The sequence below is a fragment of the Carcharhinus amblyrhynchos genome, chromosome 22 (genome assembly GCF_965287045.1).
Source record: "Carcharhinus amblyrhynchos chromosome 22, sCarAmb.v2.hapA, whole genome shotgun sequence".
NCBI classification, from domain to species: Eukaryota; Metazoa; Chordata; class Chondrichthyes; order Carcharhiniformes; family Carcharhinidae; genus Carcharhinus; species Carcharhinus amblyrhynchos.
The window spans coordinates 45,546,980-45,567,053 of NC_137345.1; the positions used below are offsets into that span (position 1 = coordinate 45,546,980).

The 20,074-nt window shown below is 42.3% G+C and overlaps 1 protein-coding gene across 2 annotated transcripts in view; it reads left to right on the plus strand.

The window, feature by feature from the left end:
• The window catches only part of LOC145357109 (bridge-like lipid transfer protein family member 3A), a 157,733-nt gene that overhangs the window by 40,023 nt on the left and 97,636 nt on the right, over positions 1–20,074 (plus strand). For both annotated transcript variants that reach the window (XR_013889254.1, XM_080210239.1), the window contains exons 2-3: positions 16,983–17,145; positions 18,144–18,182. Coding sequence is in view for 1 of the 2 variants with exons in the window: in XM_080210239.1 (XP_080066365.1) it covers positions 16,983–17,145; positions 18,144–18,182 (202 nt within the window). In the remaining variant the exon portion in view is untranslated. The remainder of the gene's footprint in view (positions 1–16,982; positions 17,146–18,143; positions 18,183–20,074) is intronic.

The following is a 20,074-nucleotide window of genomic DNA, read 5'->3' on the forward strand; positions in this document are numbered from 1 at the left end:
ACCAGTACCTTGTACACTTGCAACACAACCTCTCTGCTTTTATATTCCATCCTCTCGTGATAAAGGCCAACATTTCATTTACCTTCTTGATCACCTCCTGCACCTGCAAACTGAGTTTTTGTGAGTCGTGCACAAGGACCCCCAGGTTCCTCTGCACAGTAACCTGTTGCAATTTTTCACCATTTCAATAATAGTCCATTTCACTATTATTCCTTCCAAAGTGGATAACCTCACATTTAGCAACGTTATACTCCATCTGCCAGATCCTTGCCCACTCGCTTCGCCTTTCCAAATCTCTGCAGACTTTCTGTGACCTCCACACAATTTGCTTTCCCAATCATCTTTGTGTCATCTGCAAACTTTGTTACCCGACAGTTGGTGCCCTCCTCCAGATCGTCTATGTATATGGTAAACAGTTGAGGCCCCAGCACCAATCCCTGCGGTATGCCACTCGTCACTGATTGCCAACTGGAAAAACACCCATTTATTTCTGACACTCTGCTTTCTGTTGAGTAGCCAATGGTCAATCCACACTAACACTTGACCCCCAACTCTGTGTACCTTTATCTTATGCAGCAACCTTTTGTGAGGGATTTTATTGAATGCCTTCTGGAAATCCAAATACACCACATTCATCAGTTCCCCTCTGTCAACCACCCTCATTATATCCTCATAAAATTCTAGTAAATTAGTCAAATATGACTTTCCCTTCATGAATCCATGCTGTGTCTGCTTGATTGAACCATTCTTTTCCAGGTGTCCTGCTATTTCTTCCTTAATGACAGATTCCAGCTTTTTCCCAACTACAGATGTTAAGCTAACTGGCCTTTTGTTCCTGCTTTTTGTCGACCTTTTTTAAACAGTGGGGTCACGTCACCTGTTTTCCAATCAGCTGGCACCTCCCCAGAGTTCAGTGAATTTTGATAAACTACAACTGATGCATCTGCTATTACTTCTGCTGTTTCTTTTAGTACCCTGGGATGCATTCCATCCGGACCAGGGGACGTGTCTACCTTTAGTCCCATGAGCCTACCAAGCACTACCTCTTTAGTAATAGTGATCGTTTTAAGTTCCTCACCTCCTACAGTCCCATGACTGTCAATTATCAGTATGCTATTTGTGTCCTCCCCTGTGAAGACTGACGCAAAAAACTTGTTTAAGGCCTCGGCCATTTCCTTGTTTCCCATTAGTAAATCCCCCTTCTCATCTTGTAAGGAACCAACATTTACTTTAGCCACACTTTTCCATTTCATATTTGTAAAAAGTTTTATGATCAGTTTTTATATTTTGTGCCAGTTTACTTTCATAATCTATCTTTGCTTTCTTAGTCGTTCTTTGTTGTTTTTTAAAGCTTATCCAATCTTCTAGTTCCCCACTAATTTTGGCCACTCTGTATGCGTTGGTTTTTAACTTGATGCTCTCCTTTATTTCCTTAGTTATCCATAGCTGGTTATCCTTTCCTTACATTCCTTGTTTTTCACTGGAATATATTTTTGCTGAGAAAAATCTCCTTAAAAATCCTCCACTGTTCCTCAACAGTCCCACCAATTAGTCTGTGTTCCCAGTCTATATTAGCCAACTCCACCCTCATCCGATTGTAACCTTCCTTGTTCAAGCAGAGGACACTGGTTTGGGACCTTACTTTCTCTCCCTCCATCTGTATTAGAAATTCAACCATATTGTGATCACTCATTCCAAGAGGATCCCTCACAAGGAGGTCATTAATTTTACCTGTCTCATTACACAGGACCAGATCCAAGATAGCTTGCTCCCTCGTAGGTTCTGTTCGAGGAAACTATCTCAACAGCGTTGTAAGAACTCTTCCTCAAGTCCACCACGTCTGACTTGCGTTGACCAATCCATATGGAGGTTCATATCCCCCATGATTATTGCTGTTCCATTTTTACATGCATCTGTCACACTATCTGTAACCTCCATGACTTGCCTGGACTTGCAAAATCTCACTAAGTGTCCTGGCTGGAGACAATACACCTGTCTTTAACCTGTGCTTGACCCTCTCTCCACTCACACTGTCTGTACCTTTAAGACTTGATTACCTGTAAAGACTCACATTCCAACCATTAGCTTGTAAATTGAGTTAGTGTCTATATATGCCCTCTTTGTGAACACAGCTCCTCACTCACCTGATGAAGGGCAGTGATCTGAAAGCTTATGGCTACCAAATAAACCTGTTGGACTTTAATCTGGTGTTGTGAGACTTCTTAGTGTTGGAGGTTGGCTAACTTCCACCAAAGGTTTTGTATGCCCCTTGCTATCTGTAGGCAAACTTTATTAGAAAAAAGTTGCACAGCAAATGGGGGAAAATAATATTCTGTCCTCTACCAGGCACAAATAATTAGCGTCATAAAATGTGACAACAATTAAACACTGCACAATAGGGAAGCAAAGCTGATGTGCGTGGGTGCAAGCCATTATCAAAATGATCATAAAGAAATCTTTTCAGAATATTTAAAATGTTAGGTTTTTCATGAGTGTTTTGAAAGATTTGTGTACATTGCTTTTCCTTTGAAACCTGGAATGCCTGATTGCCAAAATTCACTTGTATTATAGACGTGAAACCTTTACTTTCTTATTATCAGATCGTAAGCCGAGGAATTTTAATTTTGGAAACGGGCTATGGTGTTTCCTCAAAGCCTCGGTTTGAGGTCAGTTTTTAAAGTGACACAAGGCAACTTGGATCAGAATTATTGCTTATTCATACATTCAGAACCATATCCTTGAATGTTATGATATTTCAAGCACCCATCCAAATATTTTTTTAAGGTTGTAAGGTTTCCAGCCTCCACTATCTTCCCTGGCAGTGCATTCCAGATGCCCACCACCCTATGAGTGAAAAAGTTTTTTCTCAAATTCCCTCTGAATATCCATTCCCTACCTGAAAACTTTGTCACCTTGTGATTGACCCCTCAAGCAAGAGGAATAGCTACTCCATATTCAACCTGTCCATACCATACATAATCTTATGCATCACAATCATGTCCACACACACACACACACACACACACACACACACACACACACACACACACCCCGCCGCGCACCCCCCCCCCCAACTTAGCCTTGTCTGCTCTAAAGAATTCGAGACTATCCAGTCTCTCCTTATAGCTCATACTCAATCCCAGGCAACATGCTGGTGAATCTCCTCTGTATCCTCTCTAGTGCTATAACATCCTCCCTGTGGTGAGGTGACCAGAATTGTACACTACATCAGTTGTGGCCTAACCAACACCCTATACAACTTCAACATTACCTCCTTGCTGCTATACTTTATGCCACAACTGATGAAAGCAAGTGTCCCATGTGCCTTCTTAACTACCCTATTCATGTGCTTTGCCACCTTCAGCAATCTGCGAATAATTAACCTAATCTGTTTCTCTGAGTTACGCAGAATCCTGCCATTCATTAAATACTCCCTCATGTTGTTTCTTCTTCGAAAGTGCATCATCTGCCCATCTGACCAACCCATTTATATCTTCCTGTAACCTACACCCATTTTCTTCAGTATTAACCAACCTAATATAGTACAAGATAACCAGGCAAACACAATGTCCATTTTGATCAATCATATTAATATATTGCACTTTCACAACTACATGATTACATCTTTAGGATCACAAATTAGAATTGTTTGCCAGTTGAAACATTCAGTCTCCGTTTGGAGCCAGTGCTTTTCCCAGTTGCCAATTAGGACACTCATTAACTGGAATTTTCAACATCGGAGAAATATCTCGCAACATCCTCCTTTAGTGACGAGTTCATACAAAGTCCGCTTATGACCAGATTCTACCAGTTTTGCCCCAAACTCCAGTCCAGTCAAATTTCAGCTGTACAGGAATTATTTTGGGATAATTTGGGGAATTTGAGGCCTACAATATATTTAATTTATAGAACTGCATCATATCTGCTCCTTCTGGAAATACTCTGAGCCATTTTAAATGTAAAATCTTAAAGCTCTTCAGAAATGCTTTTAACAGTTGGTTGCATTTCATGCTCCCCAGCTGAATCTCAGTGAATATTTCTTTAGATCTCGATTTGTACTTTTTGTCTTGGGAGCAAGATGTTCCAGCACAGTGATTCCAAATTGCATTTACTTTTAAGTTGGAAAATTTTATTTCCCTCAAGTGGCTGAGTCACACAGCATAGAGTGGAACACATGTGTAATATAGCCAGTTAGAAAGACATGCAAGCTTAACCAAGAACATACCAGTTAGCTGGAAAGGATGTCACATTTCCATTTCTTTCTCTCCAGTTTGAGATTCAAATGCTGATCGTGCATTTTCAACTCTTCACCCTACAAACAAATCTCAGAGTACTTAGTTTACAGATTAAGTATTAAGCCACATCTCTTTGTCAGTGGGTGGTACAGTGGTTAGCACTGCTGCCTCACAGCACCAGGGACTGGGTTCAGTTCTGGCCTCGGCCACTGTCTGCGTGTGGAGTTTGCACGTTCTCCCCAGGTCTGCGTAGGTTTCCTTCCACAGTCCAAAGGTGTGCTGGTTAGGTTGACTGGCCATGCTAAATTGACCCGAGTGTCAGAGGAATGGCAGGGTAAATATGTGGGGTTACAGGAATATGGCCTGGGTGAGATTGTGGCCAGTGCAGACTAATGAACTGGTCGTTGTATATTGTTTATATAAACAAGCTGTGTCATGTTCCCTGGAGATTCAGAGCTGCTTTCTGCAGCCATTGGAGTTACAGTCAGCACCTTATAAGGCAAGAATCGGTTATCTTTGCTTAGCAACTCTGAATAACCTACTCTTAGCCATCCGTATTGAGACTTTTCTGATTTTCCTGCAAAAACTGAGAAAAACATATTGTTACTCCATCCATCCATCCATCCATTTTCCTTAGGGTGATGGTCTCAAGTAGTTGTTGTATCTATTGTCATGACAATAACCAGTTGTCTTGTAAACTTGAATATTACATACTATATGGTATTCTGCATTCCACACAGGGTCACACAGGTCAAATTGCACATGTTCATGGGGCTCCATCTGTGGGTGAAGGTGGCTGAAGTAGATCAAATCTAACTATGGCCACACACGCCCAAACAATAAATATTTTGAGGTTATTCATTTGTGGAGAGCAGATTAACAAAATCTGAACTTGATCTTTTCCTACCCTGGTTCAGGACACAAACCAATTATTGTCCCACTGCTGCCCTGACAGCAATTGAGTAACCACTAAAGAGGATTAGAATTTGAGATCTTGCTGATCTGTATCATGAGTTAACAATACTGCCAATACATTTGCAACTTGCACCAGTGTGTTGTCAGCGTTTTCTATTTCAATCCAAATTCCTTTCATTTCAGTTCAGAGGAAAAATGCCTGACAGCTAGTACTTGACACTAAATCCCTGTGAAGACTCCAAGAGCAAGCCACTGTGGCACACTGAAGCATGGTGAATCCTCTGCTCCTCCCACATTGAGCCACAAATCTTTACTGTGCGAATATGTCATAATTTAGTGAAGCTCATTAGATTTCAAAGGTGTCATCTAAACTTATATTTTAATTAACCATGATTTTCTGATAACCTGTCACACAGCTGAAGACTTATTCAGAAGCTCTCTTGCAGATAAGAGTTTTGTAAAGAAGCCTTTGTAATTGGTTTATTCCACATGTGCTGAACTTCTATCAATTTGAGATCTTGCTTCAATCACCTCTGGTTTGATATTAAGTGATACAACAGAGGGCATGAATGGAAGAACATAATATAAGAAATAGGAGCAGGAGTAGGCCATCTAGCCCTTTGAACCTGCCCCACCATTCAGTAAGATCATGGCTGATCTGAAGTGAATCTGTTCCACTTACCCACCTGCTCCCCATAACTCTTAATTCCCTTATCGATCAGAAATCTATCTACCCGTGACTTAAACATATTCAATGAGGTAGCCTCCACCACTTCAATGGGCAGAGAATTCTAGAGATTCACTACCCTCTGAAAGAAGTTGTTCCTCCTCAACTATGTTCTAAACTGCCCCCCCCGTCCCCCCTTTTTTTGAGGCTGTGCCTTCTAGTTCTGGCTTTCTTTCTAAGTGGAAAGAATCTCTCTACCTATCTTCTATGTCTCTATAAGATCTCCCTCAGCCTTCTAAACTTCAAGTACAGGCCCAACCTACTCAATGTCTCCTCATAAGCTAACCCCCTCATCTCCGGTGTCAACCTGGTGAACCTTCTCTGTACTCCCTCCAAGGCCAATATATCCTTTTGCAAATAAGGGGACCAAAATTGCACACAGTACTCCAGTTGCGGCCTCACCAGTGCCCTGTACAGTTGCAGCAAGACCTCCCTGCTTTTACATTCTATCCCCCTCGCGATAAAGGCCAACATCCCAATCGCCTTCTTGATCACCAGATGCACCTGCAGACTGAGTTTTTGCGATTCGTGCACAAGGACCCCCAGGTCCCTCTGCCCAGTAGCATGCTGCAACTTCTCATCATTTAAATAATAATCCCTCCTACTATTATTTCTTCCAAAGTGGATAACTTCACATTTGCCAACGTTATACTCCATCTGCCAGGTCCTCGCCCACTCACAGCCTATCCAAATCTCTCTGCAGACTTACGGCGCCCTCCACGCAATTCGCTTTTCCACTCATCTTCGTGCCATCAGCAAACTTTGTGACAATCAGATTGTAAATGCAGCCCGGGATTAAGGCAATCAATTGGTTTTGATTCAGTGAGCAGCTGATGTTTTGTGATGGGCCAATTCAGGTTGTAGTTTTGCTGCTGTACATGATCAATAACAACTTGCCTTCAGCAATGAACGAGCCACATAAACCAGCCTGGAACACAGTAATTGAAGCTGACTACATTAATGGATGAGGGATCATTTGACTTGAGATTTATTTCACTTAAGCAAGGTGAATGGATTTAAGATTCCTTCTGATCTAAGCCAGACTTCCTGTGCATTGAACTAAATGGGCCACTGAGCTTTGTGGATGTTCAGTGAGATTTAAAATGTAAGTGTGACGAAGGTAGTCATGTTCAAAGAAATCTAACTACCCACTACAAAGAACAACTCAGTTTATCACCCCTCAATTTAAAGCTACGTCCCCTCGTGTTAGCCATCACGATCCGAGGAAAAAGTCTCTCACTATCCACCCAATCTAATCCTCTGATCATCTTGTATGCCTCAATTAAGTCACCTCTTAACCTTCTTCTCTCGAACGAAAACAACCTCAAGTCCCTCAGCCTTTCCTCATACGACCTTCCCACCATACCAGGCAACATCCTGGTAAATCTCCTCTGCACCCTTTCCAATGCTTCCACATCTTTCTTATAATGCGGCGACCAGAACTGTACGCAATACTCCAAGTGCAGCTGCACTAAAGTTTTGTACAGCTGCAACATGATCTCCTAAACTCAATCCCTCTACCAATAAGAGCTAACACACCGTATGCCTTCTTAACAACCCTATCAACCTGGGTGCCAACTTTCAGGGATCTATGCACTTGGACACCAAGATCTCTGTGCTCATCCACTCTACCAAGAGTCTTTCCATTAGCCCAATACTCTGTATTCCTGTTACTCCTTCCAAAGTGAATCACCTCAAACTTTTCCACATTAAACTCCATTTGCCACCTCTCAGCCCAACTCTGCAGCTTATCTATGTCCCTCTGCAAACTCTAACATCCATCCGCACTGTACACAACTCTTCCGACTTTAGTGTCACCTGCAAATTTACTAATCCATCCTTCTACACCCTCATCTAGGTCATATCCAGGGCCAAGGATATTTTGGCCCTGGAGGGAGTGCAGAGGAGGTTTACTAGGCTGATACCGGAGTTGAGGGGATTGAGCTATGAGGAGAGGCTGAATAAACTAGGCTTGTACTCGTTAGAGTTTAGAAGAATGAGGGGAGATCTCATTGAAACGTATAAGATGATGAATGGGATGGATAGGATAGAGGTGGAGAGACTCTTCCCGCTCAAAAAAGACAGTAGGACTAGGGGGCACAGCCTCAAGATAAAGGGGAGGCGGTTTAGAACGGAGTTGAGGAGGAACTTCTTCACTCAAAGGGTGGTGAATCTCTGGAATTCTCTGCCCGTTGAAGTGGTGGAGGCTGCCTCGCTAAATATTTTTAAGAAGCGGGTTGATGGGTTCTTGATAAGAGAGGGGATTAAGGGTTATGGGGAGAGGGCGGGAATGTGGAACTGAGCCACGACAGATCAGCCATGATCTTATTGAATGGCGGGGCAGGCTCGAAGGGCTAGATGGCCTACTCCTGCTCCTATTTCTTATGTTCTTATGTTCATTTATAAAAATGACAAACAGCAGTGGCCCCAAAACAGATCCCTGATAGGAACAGAATGTAATTTCTCAAAGGGTGTGTGTATTTTTTTAATCAATGGGGAGGAGGCAGGAAAATGGACTAAATAGAAAACTTATTTTCGAGAACTGATTTGAACACTGCACCTAGTGGCTTTCTTCTGTGCTATAAAATTCAATGAAGTGCCAGAAAACTGTGCCAGTAAGTTTTAGAGGGTAATGCAATTCAGCATTTAGTGTGCCATTATCCCGTGAAATCAGTACTGGCTGTCAGTGAGAGGAAGTAATGCCACAATTTGGGAATATTTAAGGCAAGACTCAACATAGAGGACAGGCGCCTGAATGATGGAGATACTGCTGAGGAAGGAAGTTGAATGGTTGAATGGTTAAAGCATGTGGCTGAGTGAGGCTTTTGAGGAAGTTAATGAGTATCAGTTTTCAGCAACTGGCAGCCAGTGTAGATCAGCAACAACTGGGTTGGTGTACAGGAATTTGCTGGCATCTCCCAACTTAGTAAAAAGTCTGACAACACCAGGTTTTAGTCCAACCTATTTATTTGATAATATTCTCACAAGCTTTCGAGGGGACAGCCTCTTCGTCAGGTGAATGGAGAGTTCTCTCCATTCACCTGACGAAGAGGCTGTCCCCTCGAAAGCTTGTGAGAATATTATCAAATAAATAGGTTGGACTAAAACCTGGTGTTGTCAGACTTTTTACTGTGTTTACGCCAGTCCAACGCCGGCATACCCACATCATCTCCCAACTTAAACAGGTTATGTTAGAGAATAAGAGACTGGCTAGGAGAGTGTTGAAGTAGTTTTGAGTCTGGAGGTGGTTCGAAGTGAGGAATAATACCATGTGGAAGTCAGTGGTATAAAGAATATGAGGAAGTGCTGAAGAGGACAGCAAAATTGGGAAAAGTTTGATTCAACTGGAGACAATGGCCTGGGAATGGGATTGTATCAATGTCAGGTCATGGAATTGTGGCAGGAGCAAAATGTGATGACTTTAACAATCCATGTTTAGTTGGGAGGAAGATTATGTCTCATCCTAGATTAGATGTTAGAAAAGTAGTCTGACACCACACACTGGGGTGTTTTAGCAGAGGGCCTGATATGGACACATTTGATTTATCCAAATCTTTGTTTATCTTAAGTATTTCACAGTATTAGACATGAAGTTTTGCTTTGGTAAAATGGCTGATTAGGTCCTGTAATAGTCTGTGCAGATAACAATCCTAACTTTTATCTTGGGTCACTCAGTATACCAAATCTTTGGATACCCATGTTTGAAGGATTTTTGTGTAAATGTGTTCAAGTGTAACTACCGTACTAGACTTTTAAGTAAAGAAATAACAGGCCAAAATATAGTGTGCAAATATTCAAGTTCTCATGTCACAAAAATAATAGTTTGTGTGATGTGAAAGGAAGCAAGGAGCTGGTGTCTGGACTACAATTCCAAGTAGCTGACAAGTAATTTCCAGAGATAACTGTATTTTGTATGTTTTTGTAATGAAATTCTGTTTGGGTTTGACATTCTGATTTGTTTTGCTCAGTGTAGGAGCATATTAACTTGCTGAGGTTATGTGTAGAAGAAAGAACTTGAAATAATAAGACCACAAGAACTGGGAGTAGGCCATCTGGCCCCTCGAGCCTGCTCCTCCATTCAATAAGATCATGGCTAATCTTTTCATGGTCTCAGCTCCACTTACCACCTGCTCACCATAACCCTTAATTCCTTTACTGTTCAAAAATGTATCTATCCTTGCCTTATAAAATTCAATGAGGTAGCCTCAACTGCTTCACTGGGCAGAGAATTCCACGGATTATTAACACTTCTGGGTGAAGAAGTTCCTCCTCAACTCAGCCCTAAATCAGATTCTCCTTATTTTGAGGCCATGCCCCCTCCTTCTAGTTTCACCCGCCAGTGGAAACAGCCTCCTTGCTTCTATCTTATCTACTCCCTTCATAATCTTGTATGTTTCTATAAGATCTCCCCTCATTCTTCTGAATTCCAATGAGTATAGCCCCAGTCTCCTCAGTCTGTCCTCATAAGCCAGCCCTCTCAACTCCAGAATTAACCTAGTGAATCTCCCCTGCACCCCCTCCAGTGCCACTATGTCCTTTCTCAAGTCAGGAGACCAAAACTGTACACACTACTCCAGGTGTGGCCTCACCAGCACCTTCTACAGCTGCAACATAACCTCACTATTTTTAAACTCCATCCCTCTAGCAATGAAGGACAAAATTCCATTTGCCGTCTTAATTACCTACTGCACCTGCAAACCAACTCCTTGAGATTCTTGCACAAGGACACCCAGGTCCCTCTGCACAGCAGCATGCTGCAATTTTATATCATTTAAATAATAGTCCATTTGACTGTTATTCCCACCAAAATGGATTACCTCAAATTTACCAACATTGTACTCCATCTGCCAGACCCTCGCCCACTGACTTAGATTATCTATATCATTTTTTTAATACCTTTCATAGCATTTAGGATTTTCAGGTACTCCTAACCAAGCTGGTTGCATATTTAAGAATTAAAGCTTGGAAATAAACAGTTTGTGAAGTTGGCTCTGTGTAACAATTTGAATTGTGTTTTACTGAAATATTGTGCACAAGTTGTTGGAATGGTTCTGGTCCTTTCTGGGCAGTGTATTAATTGTTTGGAAGCAATTTGATTACGTTTGTTACAGTTGTTTTAAACTAGGTATTTAGAATTGGCTGCATGCATGATTGTTCTGGTTGGATATCGATCTTAATACCATTTGTCACTGATTTGTGCTAGCCTGCGTGTATTTGAGCTGATGGAGTGCTATCATAGACCTCACCAAAGCCTTCAACCTTAGCACAGAAGGACCCTCCAAACTGCTGCAGAAAATTCCTTGCCATGAGAGCATGCACAGTTTTGTCAGTTAGAACAGAGCATCATTGGAAGAACAAAGAACAACACAGCTTGGGAAACGGGCCCTTCGGCCCAACGAGCCCACGCCGCCATCTTCACAATGTGCTTTTCCTCCACCCTTGACCCATGTCTATGCTTATGGTACCCCCATTGGAAACCAGATTAAGGGGAGAATAATTTAGGGACAATTTGTTACACCAGTCAGCCTGAGAGCACATCTTTGGGGTGTGGGAGGAAACCGGAGCACCTGGAGGAAACCCACGCAACCACGGGGATAATGTGCAAACTCCCACAGACACAGTACTCCAAATGCAGTCTAACCAATGTTCTGTATAACTGCAGCATTAGACACCAGCTCTTGTACTCTATACCCCTTCCTATAAAGGCTAGCATACCGTAAGATTTCTTCGCAACCTTTTCCACCTGTGTTGCCACCTTCAAAGACTTGTGCACTTGCACTCCCAGGTCCCTCTGCATTTCTATACTCTTAATAGGTCTACCCTTTATCATGTAACTCCCCTCTACATTATTCCTTCCAAGATGCATCGCCTCGCATTTATCAGGATTAAATTCCATCTGCCATTTATCTGCCCAGTATACCAGCCTATCTATATCCTGCTGTGTTGCCTGACACTCCTCCCCACTGTCCGCCAATCCAGCCATCTTTGTGTCATCTGCAAACTTGTTGATCACACCACGTACGCCCTCTTCCAAGTCATTTATATATATTACGAATAGAAGAGGTCCCAGTACTGAGCCCTGCGGCACACCACTGGTGACAGACCTCCAGCTAGAAAAGGACCCTTCCACTACTACTCTCTGTCTCCTGTTACCTAGCCAGTTTTCAATCCATCTAGATACTTGTCCCTGTATCCCATGAGCCTTAACCTTTTCAACCAACCTACCATGAGGGACTTCGTCAAACGCCTTACTGAAATCCATACAGACGACATCAACAGTTCATCCTTCATCAACCGTTTTTGTCACCTCCTCAAAAAATTCCACCAGATTCGTAAGGCAAGACCTCCCCTTAACAAAGCCACGCTGCGTATCCCTAATCAGATCGCAACACTCCAAATGCGTATACATCCTATCCCTAAAAATTTTTTCCAACAACTTTCCTACCACTGACGTCAAACTCACTGGCCTATAATTACCAGGGTTATCCCTACTACCCTTTTTAAACAGCGGTACCACATTCGCTATCCTCCAGTCCTCTGGGACCTCACCTGTGTCCAAAGAAACAACAAAGATTTGCGTCAGAGGCCCAGCAATTTCGTCTGTCACCTCCCTTAGCAGCCTGGGATAAATGCCCTCAGGCCCCAGAGCTTTATCAGTTTTTATGCTGCCTTAAAACTCTAACACTTCCTCCCTCGTAATGGATATTTCTTTCAACTGGTCTACAGCTCCCTCCAAGACAGTACAAGACACCAAGCCCCTCTCCTTCGTGAATACTGATGCAAAGTATTCATTCAGGATCTCCCCCATTCCCTCAGACTCTAAGCACAGTTCCCCTCCTCTGTCCGTAAGAGGACCGATTTTCCCTCTAACCACCCTTTTGTTCCTAACGTAAGAGTAAAATGCCTTTGGATTTTCCTTAATCCTATCCGAAAAAGCCATTTCATGCCCCCTTTTCGTCCTTCTAACTCCCCTTTTGAGCTCCCTCCTGCTCTCTCTACATTCCTGCAGTGCTCTCTCCATTCCCAGTTGCTTAGACCTAACATATGCCTCTCTTCCTGACCAAGTCCTCAATATCCCCTGTAATCCACGGCTGCCTAATCCTACCTTTCCCATCCTTCCTCTTAACTGGCACATGTCTTTCCTGCAACCTTTTCAGTTTTCCCTTGAAAGCTTCCCACTTGCCGAACATGGACTTACCCTCAAACAATCTCTCCCAATCGGTATCCATCAGCTCATGCCTAATCTGGCTGTAACTTGCCTTCTCCCAGTTTAGCACCCTCCCCTTCGGACAGCACTCATCTTTTTCCATTATTATCCTAAAGTAGACAGATTTGTGGTTACTGTTAGCCACATATTCACCCCTGCAACCTCAACCACCTGACCCGGCTCATTACCCAAAACTAAATCCAGTATAGCCCCCTCCCTAGTCAGGCTAGTTACATACTGCTCCAAGGACCCTTCCAGCACACATTTTACAAATTCCTCCCCGTATTATCCCCCAGCTCTAGGCACCTTACAATCCACTCCAGGAAGATTAAAATCTCCCACTACAACAACCCTATTCTTTCTGCACCTATCCAAAATGTCTTTACATATGCCTTCTTCCACTGCCCGTGGGCTGTTGGGTGGCCGAAAGTACACCCCTAGCATAGTAATCGCTCCCTTCCTATTCCTCAACTCCACCCATAGCGACTCAATCCCTAACTCCTCTATATTATCCTCCCTCTACACTGCTGTGATGTGCTCCTTAACTAACAATGCCACCCCACCACCTCTCTTCAACCCTCCTCTATCACGCCTAAAACACTTATACCCAGGAATATTTAGCTGCCAGTCCTGCCCTTCCTTTAACCACGTCTCCATCACTGCCACCGCATCTAAATTTCTCGCGAACATTAAGGCCTTAAGCTCATCCATTTTACCCGTTACACTCCTTGCATTCAAACAGACGCAATCCAAACCTCCAGGCCCACTCGGATCCTCCTTCCCCTGGATAATTTGAAGATCAGCAGCAGGGTAAACCAGGGTTATGTCCTGGAGTCAAGTCTGTATGGCAGTTTTTGTCCATCCTGTTATTACACGCTTTCGCCAACTCAAATGAGGGTATCACCTGGTGCTTGCCAGAGCTGATGGCAAGTTGCTTAATTTGGCAAGACCAAAGTATGTGATGCCCTCATTTGTGCTCTTGCTGATGCTGTTGCACTGGCATCCCATATTGAAATTCACTTGTAACAGCTTGTAGATTTGCTTTCTGACAAAGGGTCATCTCGACTTGGCTCTACTCTCAGTCCACAGATGCTGCCAGACCTGCTGAGATTTTCCAGCATTTTTCTGTTTTTATTTCAGATTCCAGTATCTGCAGTATTTTGTGTTTATATATTGTAGATTGATTCCCTGAAATGGCAGGAAATTTGATCTTCCTGATGCTAATCATTAGTCCAAAATTATGCACCAGGAGATGAGAGCGTCCACGTTCCTTTAACATCGCCACTGTTGGGGTTGTCCATTGCTTCACAGATCTTGGATCAGCAATTACTCGCAATCTGCTCCAGGATGACAAAATCAGCACCAGGGTTGTCAAGGCCACAGCTGTCATGTCTGAGTTGAGACGTTGAGTGTAAACTAATAGCAAATGAACAAAAAATGAAAGCTCCATGTGTACCAGGCTTGTGTTGTCAGCAGCCTCATTGATAGCAGTGAGGCATAGACAAATTGTTCAAGCCAAGAAAGGCAGTTGAATGAATGCCACCTTTGCTGCCCCAGATGAATAATGGGCATGGCTTGGCAAGATAAGATTGCTGGATATAAAAGCTTACCAGTGTACTGGGATCTCCTGCTTTTGTACCTCAATTGGTCAGTAGTAACTCTGATAGGTGGATCATGTGAGCTGAATGGACATCAGGCAAACCTCCAAACATATGCTTTATGTCTTTGTCGATGAGCTTGCTTTTGGCATGAGACCAACAAGTCTTGCGGTTGAGGGAATTGGAGTCTTTACAAGGGAAGAGCTTGCTGCTAACTGGAGTGCTGGAAATGAGCGGTTAGGAAAGGCATGGGAAAGCCAGAGGACAGAAGAAATGGCTAGAAAAAAGAGCCCCCGGAAGAAAAAAGATCAAAATTATTCATTTGCGAAGGGGACTGCCAGTCACAAATTGGCCTCGATAGCCGCAATAGACTAAGTTCAGTCAATAAGTGACGCAGACCATTGGTGCAGCCTATTGTTTCCCAAGAAGGACTGACATTAATAAATAAGGTATTTTTATGTTAGCTGCTTGTAAATAGGTAGCACAGTAACACAGTGGTTAGCACTGCTCCTTCACGGCTCCAGGACCTGGGTTCGATTCCCGCCTTGCATCACTTTCTGTGTGGAGTTTGCACATTCTCTTCGTGTCTGTGTGGGTTTCCTCCCACAGTCCAAAGATGTGCGGGTTAGGTCGATTGGCCATGCTAAATTGTCCCTTAATGTCCTGAGATGCACAGATATGTGGATAGGGCCTGGGTGGGATTGTCCCACCCAGTCGATGCAGACTCAATGGGCCAGATGGCCTCTTTCTGCACCGTAGGGTTTCTATGATAGTCCAGGTCTTGGAACATTTGCAGTATTTAACTGTTTGTCTTTTCTGTTCCTTTAAGAACACTGATCAATTACTCCTTACCCCAAATACTCAATGAGTTATAATTTCAGCTCTGTTTGGTGAAGGAGATTTGCAGAGTGCCAAGAGCTTGGAAGTTTCTGGCTCCATGTCAGCGTGAAAGTCCATGCATGCCTTTTTTAAATGTCAACCATTCAGCAAATCAGGTAGAAAATGGGTTGAATCTCAAGACTACAGCATCAAATGAACATGTCCGTGAGGATATTGTAGTCTGGTGTGCAATGACAATGTGTTATCAGAAAGAATGTGAATTCACGAGGAGAATTTGAGCAATTGATGTGCTATGAGTGAAGGTTGAATGAAAGCCTGCCAGCTTTTCTGACGAAAAAGAGTCAGACTAGAATTAATTATTTTAAGTAAGGGTGGGGTTACTGGACATATTTGCAATGAACACCCAAGGAATCGCGTGTGTAGTTGACGGAAGTTTCTTGTCTTTCAAAATGCTGTACTGGGTACAGAATAAACAGGAAACACATTATTCTAGATAAATTAGCAGTAACCTCTTGGAATGTAGGAACCGGATTGAGCAGAATTTTTAATGCTGCAAAAATTCTTAAATCCAGTTGGACAATTACTAATGTTTTAAAACATTGTTATCTGCATACGTTTTTAGTCTGTAAATTGCATCAAACAATTTACAAATTTGTATTGTTGATTATGGTGGAAGGCTGATTGGCTGCCAGGGACAAAAGTGTCAAAATTGGGAATGGTATTCACCTCTGGAATTCAACAAAGTGTTTCAGACTCCAAGTTAATTTCTAGTCATTATTATGTAGTGAGAAAGAAGTTCTCCTCTTGTCTTGTGGAAATAATTTAAGGACCTGAAGCTAAGGCTTCACTGTTGCTGATTTCCATCTCAGCCCTGGCTCATAACATTACTGAAGAGACTCATCCTTGCTTTGGTAACCAGGTCCTTCTTGGCAGTTTTTCAACCTGCACCTTCTCCTCGGTGAAATTTCAGCAGACTTCACTCAATCTCACTCAAGCAGCACTTCCCCTTCTCACTAAATCTGTGTTCCCTGTTTAATGATTTTGAAGTGCTCTTAAAATTTCTCTAACCATGTCCTTTTGTCTTTTTTACGGTGACTTCTCTCTCCTACCATTGTTTGGCAAAACTTCAAATGGAACAAGGAAGACAGAGCTGTTCCTTCTTCCTCCAGTTTCTCATTCCACATAATTCTCAAAGCCCATCTTTGGGAACATAGTTCAGTCACTTTCTATGTCCATTTCACCATAATTAAAGAGTTGCTTCTTGTTACTTTTTTTTTATCCTTTCCTTCCTTTTATCCTCCTCTCCAAGGTGAATTTTTTTGGAATGTTTCCAAACTGTAGCAGCACAATGTAAATGTAAACCAAGTAATTTTAAAGTGGCAATTTTAAATATACTCAAATATGTAGGGGTCCCAATACCATTAATGCCATATGACCTATTTATTGAATTTGTATTTTAGGTTTACAAAGAATCTCTCTCCTGACAAAATCAATGTAAGTACGCTTAAAGGCGAGGGTCAGCTGACAAATTTGGAACTGGATGAGGAAGTACTCCAAAATGTGCTCGATCTGCCCACTTGGCTTGCTATAACCAGGGTATACTGCAACAAGGCAGCCATTAGGGTAAGTAATGCTCCATCAGTTTTTACTTACCAAGTAGTGAAAGTTAAGGTGACTTTCAATGTCAAAAAATCTTGACTCATTCCAGCTGTACTGCAGAAAAACAAACGTTTATTCAGAGCATCAACCGAGCCTGTGATTGATATTTGGTTTCACATGGGCGTAAAACCCCCTGGGCTGCACTCCAGACCACTGGTGTGAGCAGTGTCACAAAGCAATGAACATTACCTGCTGCAAAATTGTCTCGTATTGTTATGGTGATGACAGAAGTGATCCTGTAGCACACCTTCATCGGAATTCTCCAGCTCACTATAATAGCTTATCTCTTGTGGCAGGTTTTGTCAGAGAGAATAGATAGACCATCGCCACCTTTTACCGCAATTAATGGTCAGATAATCCAAGGTTGTCAGGAATGTAAAGATTGCATAATAAATATAAGGAGAGGCTGACAAGAAAAAGGTCTCTCGTGTGGCTGCTCTCGTATGAAAGTAATGTTGTGCTTATAATGTTTTGGAAGTTCACATAGCTACTCAACAGACTTCGGGAAAATATAGATTGACAAGTTATCTCGTGTTGCTATTGTGGGGAATGGTGATTATTAATTTTTGATTTTTTAAATTGATAACTGAATCGAAGGATGTTGGAGCACAGAATAAGGGGATAAATATTAATATGCCACTGATTACCTTTCAATAAATTATTACAATATGATTAAATATACACACCATCTATTTCAGCATTTCAAGGCACTTAAGTTGATCAGCCTCACTGGTTTGCAGGTCATAAAACAAACTTTATTAGCACCAGCTGAATAGGTGTATTTGGTACTTGAATCTTGTCAATTTCATCTTGTGAAATTGCTTCAACAATGATCTTTGATGCAAGGGACTGTATCTTGACTAGTAATGCAATATCAATCATATTTTTGATGTCAAAAACAGCCAGCAGGTCTTCATTGTACTCATTCTAAGAAATAATTGATGATCGCTCTTTTTATTCAGATACAATGGACGAAGCTGAAGACTCACCCCATTTGCTTGGTAAGATAGATTTCCAAATTGTAAGAAATGTCTTGCCCAGTATTAATCATACAGACCAGAGATATATTCACAAATGTTCCAATATTTTACATGAACTGATCCTCTGCTCCATTTTCAATTACCAATTTTGGATTGGGTTTGAAAGTTATCACAGAATATCATTTGATTTGTTGCTGCTCTTCCCCCATCCTTAGTTCATGAAGAGGAGCACTGGCTCGTTGTTAAAGTAACATGTAGGTATGGTGAGCATAGTAACTGTTTAAAACAGAGGAAATAAAGTTAGAATAACTTGAACATTAACTTCAGTGATGCATTTCTTTTGATGCCAACCAAATAAAATAAACTAAACAAAGTCAGGGACAAAGCAAGAAGAGCATCCCCCAAAAAAGAAGGCAACAGCCTGAAACAAAAGACAAAGCAGAAAGGAAACTTACAATGTGAAATCAAACTGATTTAAGGGGTCGATAATACAACCCAGTCTCTGCGGTGCCCAAGAAGCGCACAAGGCCTTGCAGTGCCTTCGGACACGGCAAACTTCAGTAGTGCATGCATCTTCTATTCCTGTACCTTAATGAAGTACCTGAATGAACTTTTTTATGGCAGCAGAATATTTAAAAAATGAACTGAATGGTAATAAGAACATAAGAAATAGGAGCAGGAGTAGGCCATCTAGCCCCTTGAGCCTGCCCTGCCATTCAATAAGATCATGGTTGATCTGATAGTGGTTCAGTTGCAGTTAGCCGCCTACTCCCCATAACCCTTAATTCCCTTCTTGATCAGAAATCTATCTACCTGTGATTTAAACACATTTAACGAGGTAGCCTCCACCGCTTCAATGGGCAGAGAATTCCAAAGATTCATTACCCTCTGCGAGAAATTGTTCCTCCTCAACTCTGTTCTAAACTGACTCCCCCTTATTTTGGAGGCTGTGTCCTCTAGTTCTTGTTTCCTTTCTAAGTGGAAATAATCTCTCTGTCTCCACCTTGTCCAGCCCCTTCATTATCTTATATGTCTCTATAAGATCTCCCCTCAGCCTTCTAAACTCAGAGTACAGGCCCAATCTACTCAATCTGTTCTCATAAGCTAACCTCCTCATCTCTGGTATCAACCTGGTGAACCTTCTCTGTACTCCCTCCAAGGCCAATATATCCTTTTGCAAATAAGGGGACCAAAATTGCACACGGTACTCTAGTTGCGGCCTCGCCAGCACCTTGTACAGTTGCAGCAAACCTTCCTGCTTTTATATTCCATTCCCCTCGCGATAAAGGCCAACGTTCCATTTGCCTTCTTGATCACCTGCAAACTGGGTTTTTGCGATTCCTGCACAAGGACCCCCAGGTCCCTCTGCACAGTAGCATGTTGTAATTTTTCACCACTTAAATAATAGTCCATTTTACTATTATTCTGTCCAAAGTGGATAACCTCACATTTAGCAACGTTATACTCCATTTGCCAGATCCTCGCCCACTCACTTAGCATATCCAAATCTCTCTGCAGACTTTCCGCATCCTCCACGCAATTCGCTTTCTCATTGATCTTTGTGTCATCAGCAAACTTTATTTCCCTACACTCGGTCCCCTCCTCCAGATCGCCTATGTATCTGGTAAACCGTTGACGTCCCAGCACCGATCCCTGTGGCACGCCATTAGTCACCAACTGCCAACTGGAAAAGCACCCATTAATTTCAACTTTCTGCTTCCTGTTAGATAGCCAATCCTCAATCCATGCTAACACTTTACCCCCAACTCCGTGTACCTTAATCTTTTGCAGGGACCTTTTGTGAGGCACCTTATCGAACGCCTTCTAGAAATCTAAAAACACCACATCCACCAGTTCCCCTCTGTCAACCGTACTCGTTACATCTTAATAAAAATCCAGTAAATTCGTCAAAC